Here is a 15,197-nt window from a genome sequence, read left to right on the forward strand (position 1 = left end):
CATTTTTATGCTTTTGTGGAGAAACAGATTTCAACCGGGGTTTAGCCCCAGTGTGGAAAACTTGAGAGACTGATTTGACATTTCTAGGTAGGGCAACTCGGTAAGGAAAGTGTAGAAGAGTAGAAGAAGTAGAAGAGGGAAATAAGTTATTTATCCATTTGTGAAGCGATTTTATCAACAAGGAACCGCAATGTATGTGCTCATGGTCTGGTCTTTATCATTAAGGAACAAACCAGGTACTTGATTTGGTACTTAAGGTAAAGTCATGTTACCCTGAACAAAGCCACAATCTTTTTAAATTTCTAATGCTGACTGGAGAAATGACACCTGTATAATTTCTCTTATCCTCCACTGACTATAAAGGGAGACAGATATAGTTCAAGACTGTGTATGTCAAAGGTCAGTGAAATGAACTATTTATTTGGTGTTTAAACTCCCTTCCTTTGCTGCCAGTTCTCACAAGTTTGAGTGATAAGAGAAAGGATGCTGGCCAATAACTCTTGACAACATCATTCCTTATCCCAGAAGAAAGGAAATATATATCCAACTGAGTATACAATAAAGGTTAAATCCCTGAAACTGTCATGCAATGCCAGATCCTGGCTGCTGTCATTAATGGGTCACTTCTGCCTTGACTGTGAGCAGGCATGTAAAACATGTTTTGTGATATGCAAATGAACGTGTGGGGAAAAGTAAACCATGCTGAATGCATCTAGTTTGACAGGTAACAGGCGTCCAATCACCCAGTGGATCATATGCCCTTTTTATATATGATTCCCACAATAAAGTGTTGCAATTTCAGTTCACATAAACTGTGTTCAAAATAGGTATGGATGGATACTTTTAAATCCATCTTTAATTTGCTCTGGTTCAGAAGCAACATTTTTTAAATGTGGACAGGATACTTGTTGCTCTGATGAATAAATGGTAAGGCCTTGCTCAAGAAGACTTCAGCAGTTGCTGGAATCTGCTATTACATATTTCTTCTGGCTTTCTGATTATTTGGATGCTTTGCACCCCTTTGGTCCAGTCACCAATTTCCCTGGCTACAGCAGACCAATTCTTTTGTCTTTCCAGGAGATTTTGCTGAAGGACATATCATGATAATCACAAATTAAACAGTGTTTCAGGGACTTGGGGGGTTTTTCTGCCTTGGAGTTTGTGTTGAGAACAGGCACAAACATTCTCTTCTGAAGGACTCCCAGATCCCTGATGCTGCAGAGCACCATTTGTGCTCAGTATGCTATGGATGGGCAGTGGGAATGCAGAGCTCTGAGTTTTCATTAGCAGCTGCCGCCTGTTTGTCTCCACATCATCTGACCCATGGGGACATTTTGGGACTTTTCAACAGCAGCTATTCAAGGAGGGTCTTGTCTCTGTGTGTAGCGAGGCAGAACCAGTGAACCAAACCAATGACTTTCAGGAGTGATGCTATTTTTCCCACTGCCATAAGAAAGGCTGACTGACATGCCCCCACTAAGCCCTGGCCTCTGTGAAATTGCAGGTTTATGGTGAAAAAGCATAGCCCCAGGCAGAGCTTGCATCCTTTCTGGGCACAAGAATAGAGCACTAGTCCAGCAGCTTCACAGGTGCTATGTGCATCATTTCCCTTGTGTTTGAAGAAAAGACAAAAGCTCTGCAAATGGCAATATTTGAGGATCAAAATATTTATTATAATAAATTAAAGTGCAAGCATTTATAAAACATTCCATCTGCATATAAATATCACACGGCAGTGTTAATTTCTGGTAAAGCTTAATAAATACATTTCCTTGGATATTTTTCAATTAATCTATATAAATAAAATTATTGTATAATTATTACCTTAAAATAAGTTACCATTAAATACAAATTACAAAAATTATTTCTGAAATTGTCTGAAATACCAACTTTTCAGGCCAAGGTCAGAAGGGGGCAATGTATGCAAGAGAGATTTCCAACTAGGAGGCTCAAAACATCCTGGGTAAAACATCTTATCAAAACATCACTGCCTTAAACAAAGCTGATTCATAGGTGTCAAATTTCAGTGTATAAAAGATAGATATGCCTGCCTCATTCCTGTGGAGATGAGGAGGACAGAACATTGATTTTGTAAATAACGAATGCCTGTGTTGCAATTGAGAGGCAATGTCCTGGAGTTTTCATTTTCAAATAAGGCAGCAATGTCTCTGTCTCTGCCCATTTAGTTTGCTACTTTTGACACAAGTGAAAAATATACTGCATCTGGGGGGAATGGACATAGTTGCAGCTAATCAATTTGAATTATTGTAAGAGATCTGCAGAGACATCTCTTCAAGCCTCATCCAGAATTTTTTCAGTTTTTCTTCTTGCTCCCTCCCTTCTTTGGGGCATCAGTACAGGCATTTTCCATGTAGTCAAACAGTAAATCCAGCTCTCCAATGGCTTTAGTCTTTCCATTTTCTCCCAACTAGAAAAGAGCAAAATGCAAATCTTAGCAAGTAGTTATTTTTTTATATTGTCACAGAAACCGAATCAGTAATTTACTTTCCTAATTCTCTTACACAGTTCTGTTAGTGTCATCGTATCATAAGATATAAGCTAGTTCATTCAAATCTAGACTAGCATATAAGTTTCCCAAAGCCTAATTTTTGAAGGTTTAAATTTCCATAACATGTGCAGAGAGCTAACAGAACAAGTGAGGGAGGACTAGAAGGGGAAATATCATTAATCTAGGCATTTAAATAAATGCCCTTGTAAGCTTCACATCCTAAATAATCTTGAGTTGTTTTGTAATTAGGTCGGCTTTAATCCAACTAAGGGACTGGGGTTTGAAACTGCTCTTTCTAAATGTTTGGGGAGAATGTACCTGTTCCATTTTGTTCTTCACTTGTTCCAGGTTCTTTTCAATGTTGTCTCTCTTTCCTGAGAATTGCTAAAAGAAAGGAAATATCCAGATGTAAGATGGACAGCTATATGCAACGATGTGCTTTTTTTTTTCTTTTTCACACCTTTCTATTAACTCTGACTTTCATATCTCTGATCTGAGGTTTCCTTTCATATCACTGCCTTTTGCCACTGCTTGTAGCTTTCTGAGATTTAGGAGCAGCAATGAGAGTCAGAGGGAAAGAAAGCCAGTGCTACTCACACAACCACTCAGCTCTGAGGTCAGGGATGCCAAGAACTGTGCCACCTGATCAACATAAGGGTACTGGTTCTTGACTTCAGTGAGGAGAACATCTTTTACCACAAGCTCCACAACCCTCTTCATCATGTAGCAGCGGTTGTTTTCCTATGTATGAAAGTAAGAGGTCATGTTAAATCAAGGCAAGAACATAAGTGCTGCAGAGGGATGCAAAGAGCAGATTCCTCACGTAAGGCTTACCCTGATGTTAGCAAAGAGCTGCTGTCCAATCAATCTGTTGTCCGTGTCCTTGTCTGAGGCACTGGCCTGAGAGGAAAAAAGGAAGTGTCAGATGATGATGGGAACCTTACTTAAAAATTAATAATAAACCCCAAAAGTTTTCATCAGCAATGAAAGTGCAGGTGAAATGAGGGATGGACACCACAGTGTGTTACAGGTAGATAAGCCTGGACATTATGCCTGCTTCTCCCCTCACCTGGGTGAGATTCAAGGTCAGTATCACAGGAAAATAAATAAGCTGAGGTCTGAGTTTGTATCCCCCACTTAAAAGCCAGAAGCTGTCGTGGTTATGGTGACTAAACCAGATACTGCAGGTGGCTGACCTCACAGTGCTGCTGGGAGCTGCTCGGTGGTGTGCACCCAGGGAGACCCACCCATGGCAAAAGCAGCCAAGAAACCTGCCATAGCAGAGCACTGTAGGACACCTGAGCCTCTGCTTGGCTGTGACTGGACTCATGGCCAGGCCCAGCTCCAAATGGCCTGAGCAAACTGAGAAATTTAATGTCATATTTCACAATTTACCCACTTTGGCAGCAGATGCTTGAAAATAAGCAGCTGTGCTGTTCCAGGGGCTGCCTTTCCCTTGGGGAGCAGCAGGAGGAGAGGCAGCAGCTTTCCCTGGCTACAAAGGCAGCAGGAATAGACCTCCTCCACACACCCAACCTCTGCCTTAACTGCAAATATACCTTTTTTTTTTTTTTCTGCAGAAAGGCAGGGAAAAGAGGGAGGAATGCCAAAGAAGAGGGAGGAATGCCAAAGAAGAGGGAGGAATGCCAAAGGCTAGAAGCCACAGCACCAACAGAGGAGAAGGTCCTCAGATCCCACCATGAAGAACACATGGATGACTGTACCGTTTTAGCCAAGGTGTAGGTGCGATTCCTGATGTAGGGCTGCTGGAAGTTGATCTTCCTGAGCCTGCAGGCATGATGGGCAGTGGAAGCCCCTTTGAGAGGCAGAGAGCTGGTGAGAAGAAGGGGGAGACAGCAACAGCAGCAGAAGAAAACCCATCCTGGGAAGCTCTTGGACAAGGTGTGCAGGGGGGCCATGGCTCAGTCTGAAATCGTCCGTCCCAGCAGGCTGCAGACACAGGGCTCAGCCCTGATGTGAGAGAAGGCAGCGTTAGCACCAAGGAGAGCGGGTGAAGCAAAGTGAGAGCAGCACAAAGGCTGCAAGCCTTACCTTTGCTGTGATTCTCGACGTGCTCTGCAGGAGGTGAGCTGCACCTTATATAGGGCCACCAACATCTCTCTCAGCCTTTTTTTTTTTTTTGGGGTACTGGTGGTGAAATAAAAATGACATCAGCAAGTCTCTTACTTTCCAGTATCCTCTTCTGAGAACTACCTAACCACTTCAAAACCCACAAATACAACTTCAAGGCCATCATAATCTTTAGTTTCCTATAAAGAAACCCAAATATTAATGTGGGGCAAAGCAGGGGCTTTTACCAAGGTAGGAATCCTAAATTCTTTTTGCATAAAAATATTTGAGAATTGTATGAGTTTGTGCCCCCTGTCCTAATTATAGTGCACTTACTTTATTGACAATTTGATGGCAGAAAACCATCAAACTTTCTGTGGTACAAGACTGGTTTCACTGCTGCCGACTGGTGCACACAAGTGATCAGAGACTGTATCAGAACCAAAGCACTGACCACCTGTGGCTCCTACCCAGAAAATACCCTTTCCCACACCGTGGCCCACTGGAGACACTGGCCATCTGCACATCACTGCAATCCTCTCAGAGAGATCAGAAACTGTGTAGGACCAACATGCATTTATCACATGCCTGAATTCCAAATTCCCTTTTTCAAAAATGCTATATGTATTTAAGTCTGTAATCAGGTATAATGACCAGGGCTGTGGTCATGTATCAATCCAGGTGATTTCCATGTTCCTAAGGTTCTTCTGCTAACATGCAGGAAGTGCTGCACCTTCAATCTGAAATACCATGCAGTGTTCTAAACGGGACACTGCACTCTTTAGATGCTAATTTGCAACCCATCAAATGCATGAGAACACAGAACTGGTACAAATGTAAACTCCTGGTTTTCTAATACCCACAAGGTACACAGGTGACAAACAGGAGAAAAGAGATCTGGAAAACCAAGGCTGCAGCTCTACCTCTGAGAACGGATATCTGAGAGCTCTGAGGATGAGCATCCATCTAGCTGGGCTCCATTCTTTGTGACTCAGGTTCTCAGTACAAGTGCCATTATCAACCTAACCTCGTGGTCTGAAATGCCATGATCTTCTTCTTACACCTGAAAGGAAGCAGTTAAAAGCTGAGTGGAACAAAGTTTATTCTTTAGCCTCCTCTGATGCATCTGCAGCATGAATTTATCCCTCCACGTCTCAGTCCTGCCTCAGTTGCCCTTAGACACCTGTTACATCAGTGCTGCACAGATCTGTGCCCTTCAAGCTGTGCCCTGGAGCCACCAGCACCATCTCCTTTTCCATTCCCCTCTCAGGTACCCACTCCCATCACCAGCCTCCAACAGCATCTTGACTGCAGCAGGCAGCAGAAACTGAGTCTGGACTCAGGATGTTAACAGTCTAGTTCACATCCAAATGTACCACAAGGCTATTCAAGAATATATTTCAAGCTCATAGTTCCAGTGGGGATACAGGTTAATGAGAAGATGAAAGGCCGAATTTTACATAACCAAAGGACAGATGTTAAAGATCAAACTGGGAGAATCCTGATGGGTAGGCTGCTTTGAAGTACTGACCTTCCCTGAAATGCATTTCTACTAATTCCTCCACAGGTGCTAAACACAGTCTAGTAACCAAAGTCTGCTTCTAACTGAGGTTTCTCCACCAGCTTATCCATCAGAACTGAAGCCCCATACCCACAACAGGAGCTGTGGACAGGTATTCAGATACCTGTCTTTTGTCCTTCTGGCAGATGTTATCTCTCCATCCCTTTGGTCACTCACTCATCAGACACAGATTCAGCTTGCCTGACCTTTTTGTGGCTCCAATCCCATGGAAAGGGTACATGACCTAAGCAGTGCTGTGCCATGCCCTCAGTTCAAACCACTTTGAGGAGCACACCTCATCCCTTGCCCTGATGGATATTTTTAAAAAATCAGGTAGATTTATGAGGAATTAGATGCTGAATCTTTCTTCTTCCCCTTCCTATGCAGTAATTACAGGATCTCTCCTGCCTTCCTGCTCTTTTATTTCAAACCATACACTGGGGAATACCTATTTCCATAGAAAACCTAAAGTTAGCCTCCCATCTGTATTGTTAGCCATCTCAGCCATGCTACTTTTTGGTTTTGCCATCATGTCCTTTTTCTGAGGTGGTTTCAGTTGTTTAGTTTACCTTGCTATTTTCCAGACACTGAGATGCTGACATGCATATTTCAGGTTCATTAATTCATGTTTTGCAAATTCTGTTTTTATGACATTCCTGAAGCTTTTGCATTATTTACTCTTTTGTTAGCAGCTGTGAGTTACAAATACCTTTCATCTCTCTAGCTTACTCTGAGTATGGTCCAGCCCAAAAGCAAACAGCCAAGATGTTAACAGACACTAACACAGCAGACTTTGTATTCCCCATGTTCATCAGATCCTTCCCGGCCTCTTCTCAGGACAATTGGTCCTGGGCTAGAGCTATGGTGGAGCCACAGCCATGGCTGCAGTGATTCCTTGTAGCATGTCAATAGGATTTCTTTGGAAGTGGAGATATGCCTCCCATTTCCAGGGTCTTGGATTTCTGTTATGAGATTGCATTGAACAAAGACCGGTCACAGCTCACCACACCCCAAATAAGAAATACACACCCAGCAATACATCCCATAGAAAGATGGGGCTGAAAATTTGTGCTAGTGCTGGACCTTACTCCAGTCCCCAGCTGAAGTCCAGAAGAGAGTGAAAGTCTCCAGAAGAGACTTCAGCTCTGTATTTTCTGCTACATATGAGGAACGATTTATTTTTATTCTTGTTTGAGGAGGAAATACAATAGACTTTTCAAAAGCAAGGTCTTCTTGAACCATCACTGAGGATGAACTTCAGGGAAATTGCTTGTTTAAATTCCCCTTCCCAAATGGGTTACCCTGAACTGCACAGCAGATCAGTGGAAGGAAAGCTACCTTTCATTTAAAATGTGGTACTCTGAATGAAACCATCACTGGAGGGTCTTTTTTTGTGGAGAAAGAATAAACTGGACAAAATGCATCTGAAAAATGAGGAGGAAGTAATTTTCTTTTCTTATTTCACAATTCTTCAATAGGTTTAATAATATTTTTAATATTTAAGGCTAGTAGCACTGTTTGAAATATGAAATTCATACAAGAAAATATGTGTCCCCTGCTTTCATTTTAATTAAAACCTACCAAAGAGATTTAATCTTCTATAAAGTACTCTGTATTTTGTTCAAGTATAATTAATAAAGGAAATTATTTCAAAATTGCTCACAAGTAATTTTATCTCCATGGTACCACCCCAAGAGTTAAGTGTCTATCCTAACATTTAACTCGCCTATAAACTTTTGAAGTCTAATTACATGGAACTTCCCTAATTCATTAAGAAACCATAGCGGTAAATATTCTCGGCAATGACTTGTTGACCCATTTTGAAGGCAGAGGATTTTTTGAGGAGTACTGGAACTCTGCATCATATCTGCTTCTAAAGCCACAGACACTTCCTTCTGACTTTGAATGAGGTCACAGGTGAGCAACCAATACTGTACTTTGATGTTCAGCTGTTGTGTATCAGCAGCAACGTACTAGCATCCAGGAATTCTCTTGGGCTTCAGTACATTTTCAACCAGCCAAGATTGCACTGCATTATTGGAAATGTCAGGACTGGCCACTGGGCCAGAAATACTGTCAAGAGTCAGCATGTGAAGAAGTGAGCCTGTGTACTGTGCTCTTGGATCGTTTATTTGGCAATGAGATTCTCCCCTCTTAACCTTGTATGAATGGTCCATAGGTAATGTAATACCTAATCACTGTTTCAGGTCACTCAGTCTCAGGTTTCAGGTCACATTCATCCCTTCATTTTGTTCCAGCTCATTTGTGAAGCAGTCAGTTGTCAGGTCCGTTTTATCTCAGTTCTTCTCTGTTTTTGTCCAAACTTTCAAACTTCTAAAGATTAAAGTAGACTATAAAATTGTTTCAGCTCAAGCTCCAGTAAACTAATTTTAGTCAGCTCTCTGCCCAGCAATGAAAACCTCAGTAATGGAAACTAATTCTTCCCTACAAAACTTGAAAATAAGCTTTTCTGTAATCCAGTCATTCCTTATGGAAACATTCTGGTATACAGGCAAGTGTCTTCTGGACACAATCATTAGGAATGGCAGAAGAGATTCAATTTCTACAGAGGAAATGTTACCAATACAGAGACTAGGAGAGGACATGTAACATTTCGCCCTTACATTTTCGCTTGGGCTTTTTGGGATTTTTCTTTTTTTTTTTCTTTTTTTTTTCTTTTTTTTTTTAATTTAGGTTTAATGTTACATAACAAATTGTGAGTCCTTTGGAAGAAGAATGAATAACATTAATAAAAATGCTTGACCTGGGAATATTAGGTGATTGAAAAATCACTGAGAGCTGGAGACAGCTCTCAGTACAGGCACAGCTGACTCGGGGTTTTTGCTGAGGATGTGTGATTTCTTACCTTCCCTGGCTGTAACACCTCTGTAACAGAGTAACACATTTCCTCTGACAGTAACACTTCAGCTTTTATATCTGATCTTTCATCAAAGATCTTTGTCTCTGACCTTCACTTGGTTTTGTTACATAATTTTTGGGTCTCCTAAGCATAAGATGCTATCATAAAGCTGATACTTCATATCATAAAACATCGAAGAGGAAGGGAACTCATTGCCTCAATTTTAAATTACATTCTGGGGGGGGGGGGGTTTGGGGGGGGTGGGGGGGAACCCAAATAAACAACAAAACCAACAAAACAAAAACCGCAGCCATACACACACAGAGAACAAAAGAAAACAAACAAACAAAAAAACCCCAACTAAAACAAACATACACAAAAAACCTTTCTGCTTTAAATACCTTTATTCTCAAAAACATTCATTTAGTAGAGATACAAGAGGAAACAAACCAGAGATATGTTGAGACAACACTGTCACTGCTACCAGTGTTCTTAAGGTGTTAATACCATGTTATTACCAGGATCACTGAGGTAGTAACTTCTACAGCAGTCCCTAAATTATTAACTAATACAGAAACAACAAAAAAGCCCTGTGTCAATGCAACTGCAACAGATGCTAGTCCAGTGGTCTTGCTTCTTCAGAAAACTCCTGCCAACATCAGTATAACATAAAGAAGTTCTAATACGACTTATCAACAGCAGTCAACACTCAGTTCACACCGAGGGGGAAAAAAGAGAATTGAGACCATGTCCGTGCACACAGCCTCACAGCACCCAAAGGCACCACTATTAACCCTTCCACCAGATGGCAACTCTTTTAATTCAGCATGTAAAGTCCCACACATATTATACAACTACCACTTTACATAGTGACCTACATGTGCCCAACTATGTCTTGTGAACAGTCAGATCAGGTGAACTGAAACTTCTGAGCTTCCTGTTAATGCGTGGTATGGTTGCACAGCCATGACTCAGTAACATGATGAAGTGGAATTAATGACCTAGTCTAGCAAAAAGAAAACCACTCTAAATGGGAACAGAATTTTGCAAACTGGCTTATAATTCAAAATCCAGTAATAAACAGTTACTCAGATTAAGAAATAGTTCCAGCGCCTTGGTTGACCAAGTACTAGCAGTTTTATCATGTAACAGAGTAATTATATTAAGCCATTTTGAAGGGAAGGAACACTTTTTAAGGTGAAGTACTTGTGCCCAGACACCAGCACTTCCACTGAGACTCTGAGTCCAGCATCTCCTGAAAGTGAGCCCCTGGCAGCTCAGTTATTCACTATAACAGAGCCATTAGAGAAGGTGATAGCTCTCCTGTCACTAACAGCAGCTTTCGAACTTGTGTCCATCCCTAGGAAACCCCCTGGGCCCCTGCCCCAGCCCTTCCCCAGACCGGGGCTATGCTATTGGCCATCTCCCAAGAGAGTTCTGTGAATCAATGTGTTTCCTCTTGGAGTAGAACCATTGTCAAGAATGTGAGATTTATGGGGCCAGAAAAAATAGCTACAGCATAGGAATTACGACATTGTTTTCCTGGGTTATCTGTTTTTTAGCCATGTGTCGTGTAAGCTAACATACACAAACAGGCTGGAGCCAGCTTCCCACTGGAAACACAAATAAGCATTCCTCACGAGAGCACCGTTCTGGGAACTCACAGGCCCACTCTAGCTGGGGGAACACTGAGCCTCAGCAGGTTCCCTAGTGCACATAGACAACCTTGCAAGACCTGGGCACCCAGCTGTCCAGAACAGGGTGTATCTGCAGATTACATTTAAGTGTCACAACAACCCAGTAACCAGAAAGAGGCCTAGAAAGGAAGAAATCCAAAAGTACATGCTTTCTGGATCCTGCCAGCTATTCCTATTCTAATTCACAACCTAAAGTAGTTGCTTTGGAGACATCCCAGCACATTATAGTATGTCATGTCTACAAAGACCCCTTGAGTTTTAGAAAAAATGATACATGTATATATACATATGTACACACAATTGGGATTTAATTGCAGCCAGAACTAAGCCCCACTCAGACACTCACCCACTTCCCACTGGAATGGGATGGGGAAGAGAATCAGAAAAGCAAAAGTAAGAAAACCCGTGGGTTGAGATAAAGACAGTTTAATAGGTAAATCAAAATCCACACACAAGTGAAGCAAAATGAGGAATTTATTCACCAGTTCCAATGGGCAGACAGGTGTCCAGTCCCAGGAAAGCAGGACTCCATCATGCATAATGGTTACTTGAGAAGGAAAACACCATCACTCAGAATGTCCCCCAGTTCCTTCCTCTTCCCCAGCTTTATATGCTGAGCATGACACCACATGGTGTGAGATATCCCCGGGTCAGTTTGTGTCAGCTGTCATGGCTGTGTCCCCTCCCAACTTCTTGTGCACCCCCAGCTTACATGTCAATGGAGTAGGGTGAGGAGCAGAAAAGTCTCGATCCTGTGCCCAGCAATAAAGAAAACACTTCTGTATTATTAACGTTGTCTTCAGCACAATTTCAAAACAGATCCCCATACTAGTTACTACGTAAAAAAGTAACTCTGTCCCAGCACACACACACACATATGTATACATATACAGACAGTATACGTGTATATCAGATTTAAACATAGTTAAAAGGAAAAACTCTGAGGTTCACTTGAAACCTTCACAGGTTTACCTTAGTTACCTTGCCATAAGGTTACCTCACATAAATATAATGTCAGTGACATTTACAAAGATGATCTGCTTTAGTAAAAAACATTATCATGATCTCTGAAGAAAGTGGGGAGTAAGAAGCTTGAGTTGTCCTTTGCCCCTTCCACTGAAGAACCATCTACACTAAGCAGGATTTGCTGCCCCGGCTCTATCACCCAACTCTCCCTGCAAAGAGCAAGCTCTTGGCAAATGAGTGCCCTTGCTCTTACACTTTTAACAGAGCCCCACAAACACAATGAGTGATCCAACAGAGGCTGTGAAAGCTGTATGTAAACCAGGCCTCGCTTGCTTTCCCAAAGGACAGTCTTCACACCAATCTCATGCAGTTCTCAGTCCTCCACCCTAACACGACACCACACAGAACCACCAAGTGCCGTCGTTCAGTTTCCCAGGCACAGCATATTTGACATGCCAAGTTCAGGCTTTCTCAGTCACTCCGTGAGCTTCTCTAGGACACAGCCTGCAGAAAAGAATCCTCACAAGGTCAGCTTACATCCCACACAAATGAACTCTAGGAAACAGTATACTTAGGAAGTTCATTCACATTTCTTCATGGAACTCCAGATGTCCTTCAACACAATAGGAAAAACTGAATCGAAAAGCAAACCAAATCATGGTTTTCCATGAAACTATAGTTCTTCTCTTACCTACCATCCACTGACTGCTCTTCAGGTTTTCTTTTGGTGTGATGACTGCTATTGTGATTAACACTTTCCCACTGGGGTCCAGTGCACAGAAAACCAAAGAAATTATTGCATACCTAAAAATTAACTACAGTTCCACCATGCTATTCTCTCTTCCTCAGGCTCCAGTCTGCAAAGGACTGAATAATTGCTGAATAGAATCAGGACATTAATTTTAGGCCACTGACAATTAAAATAACTGTTCAGCTTGTTTTCTTTATCACACAATTGCGTGCATCTAGGTAAAGAAACCGTTTTTCTTCAGGCTACAGTAAAAATTGGTCAATAAGGTCACAGCAAACCTTCCATTTGCATCAAATAGTGATGGGGCTCTTTGCTGACAAATTTTACCACATGGTTAAGAATTGCTGTGACACCAGATTATTCTGTGTCAGCTCAGCCTTGCAGAACAGGAAGATGGAATTAATCAACACGGCATCACGCAAATAAGCACACAGTAAATTGGTCAAAGAAGTTGTGCTTCCTATACCATCTTCAAGTACTACAGATTTGCTCCTTGAGTATTATGGATTTGGAAATCCCTTTTTCTTCCACTGTTATCTGCCAGAGAGCAATGACACCAGAAGTAAGGTAAGAAGTAAGATTAGTACCTGGACTCCAAGAATTTTTAAGGAAAGGAGAAAGCTGGTGGCTGGTAAATAATTTTATTTCCTTTCACCTTACTGCAACACACACTGGGTTTTGGGATGTGGCCCTTGAGTGCAGAGGGAATTCCAGCTACTTGGAAGACATGGGTGAAGCCAAACCTGTTTTGGAAGGTTGTTACTCACCACATAGGAATCCAGCAGCATTCACTAGTTGTGTGAATCTATTAACCCAAAAAAGGCTGAAAAACCCCTATACAACATACTCATAGTGATTAAAGTATCACTAGAAGACTACTTACTGAGTAGCTTTGTGACTTAATTCAGACTGTATATGCAAAACCAGTTAGAGAATCACAGAGTAAGCTGAGTTGGAAGGGACCCCCAACAATCACTGAGTCCAACTCCTGGCCCTGCACAGCATCACCCCAAGAGTCACTCCATGTGCCTGAGAGCATTGTCCAAACACTTCTTGGATTCTGTCAGATTTGGTGATGTGACCACTGCCCTGGGGAGCCTTTTCCAGTGCCCAACCACCCTCTGGTGAAGAACCTTTTACAATATCCAACCTAAACCTCCCCTGACACAACCTTAGGCCATTCCCTTGGGTCCTGTCACTGGGCACCACATTGAAGAGATCAGTGTCTGCTCCTCCTCTTCCCCTCACAAGGAAGTTGCAGACACGAGGTCTTCCCTCACCTCCCTTGACCAGCTGGTGACAGGTTGGGAACAGCAGATGAAGACATTCAACACTTACTGACTGGGTCAGTTATTAATGCGCTGGTTTTGTAAATCTTGACCTTAATCTGACAAACTCACAAGGTTGTTTATTCCTGAGATACATCTCCTGTTGGCAACTCCTTATTGTTCTGAAGTTTCCTTGACAGAAAACAATACGCATTCAGTACACAGCATAAACTTGTAATTATTAATAAAGGGTGCACTTTTGAACATTTTTTCCATGTTCAGCTTGCTTGAAAGAGCAACAGGAAATATGTTTGAAGACTGGTCTGAAATATTTAGAAAAACCAAAATCCCTCTTGAACAAGATAAACAATAGCAGAGAACTGGCATAATTTTACATTTGCTTTGAAGACCACAGAACACACTTCAGAAGCTTTGCACTAGCATAACTCAAAACCAAGTATTTTGTCTACACTTCCCTTTGAAAACTTCTGTCCAAAAGTAATTCAATTAGAACACTTCAGGCAAATACTAAAAGTTGTTTAGATGGGAAATCATGTCCACTGATGTGTGAGACACCCTGAGCTTTCATTCTAACATCTAAATTGGTGTGTACCCCTGTGCAAAAAAATGTCTCCTGCCTTTATCATAGCTACTCTCTCCCTGGCAGAAATCAAGACACATGTACCATACTGCACACATCTAACAAACTCAGAGCTACCTAAGATGTACCAGACTCACCTGTACCAGTACAGACAACACTATAAGCAAAACTGGCACGTATGGTGTTATTGTATCTATGACTTACAGGCCCTAAAATCAGACCTGCAAAAAAACTCTTGACAGAGCTGTCAGACAGCCAGGAAAACCAGACAAACACAGAAAAACAAAGAAAGAGGACACAGTTCATAAAAGTCAATTAACAGGTATCACAGAGAAATAATAGATGATGAGAGGACTTGGCCAGGAAAACAAGAACATGTTGATATGAATAATGTAGATAGGTACCATAAAATTAATGCACCCACATCACAGTAACATACTATATTGAACAAAAATATTTCCCCTTTTAGCCCTTATGTTTTCCACTACAAAACTATCCTTTTAGAGGAAAATCGGAAATTTTCGTAAATGGCTGTTGCACATTTTCCCTTTCAGTAGAAATTTTATGACCAATTATAATTTACACATTAAGTGCACACCACAGAACAATCCCAGAAGCCCTTGAGATAAATAAAATACCTTGATTTGTTTCAAACAAGTCCACTGGTAGGAAGCTACTGTGACATACAATTTCTGGAAGAAGCAAACACCCTCTTCCTAACATGATCAGTACTGGACAGCTCTAATTCACACACTCTTTAAATCATTTGTTGGGGACTGACCTTTTGGGCATTGCAGCCTTTCCAACCTGTGTAGCACCCATCTGCTTTAAGTCACGATTTAAAATACCTGTAGTCAGTTGTGATTTCTAGTGTCAACATACCTAGCTTCAATAAATTCCTCTTTCTGAAGATC

General features: G+C 41.6%; 1 protein-coding gene across 1 annotated transcript; it reads right to left on the reverse strand.

Annotated features, from left to right (window-relative positions):
- Positions 1 to 810: 810 nt before the first annotated feature.
- On the reverse strand, positions 811 to 15,180 carry IL22 (interleukin 22). The gene is made up of 5 exons (XM_021547422.3): positions 4,234 to 15,180; positions 3,344 to 3,409; positions 3,107 to 3,250; positions 2,828 to 2,893; positions 811 to 2,428 (listed from the first exon to the last, which is right to left on the reverse strand). The coding sequence occupies exons 1-5, from the start codon at positions 4,426 to 4,428 to the stop codon at positions 2,315 to 2,317; spliced, it is 585 nt and encodes a 194-aa protein (XP_021403097.1). The 5' UTR covers positions 4,429 to 15,180; the 3' UTR covers positions 811 to 2,314.
- Between the last annotated feature and the right edge of the window lie 17 nt (positions 15,181 to 15,197).

The sequence above is a fragment of the Lonchura striata genome, chromosome 1A (assembly GCF_050655825.1).
Source record: "Lonchura striata isolate lonStrDom1 chromosome 1A, ASM5065582v1, whole genome shotgun sequence".
Lineage (NCBI taxonomy): Eukaryota > Metazoa > Chordata > Aves > Passeriformes > Estrildidae > Lonchura > Lonchura striata.

Bases quoted from the DNA above. Each gene is read 5' to 3' on its own strand.
- IL22 (XM_021547422.3), bottom strand. From the start codon at position 4,428: ATGGCCCCCCTGCACACCTTGTCCAAGAGCTTCCCAGGATGGGTTTTC. The intron at 2,894-3,106 runs GTGAGTAGCACT...CCTTTCTTTTAG, and splicing joins CCTCAGAGCTGAGTGGTTGT to CAATTCTCAGGAAAGAGAGA. The intron at 2,429-2,827 runs GTACATTCTCCC...GCTCTTTTCTAG, and splicing joins TGAAGAACAAAATGGAACAG to TTGGGAGAAAATGGAAAGAC.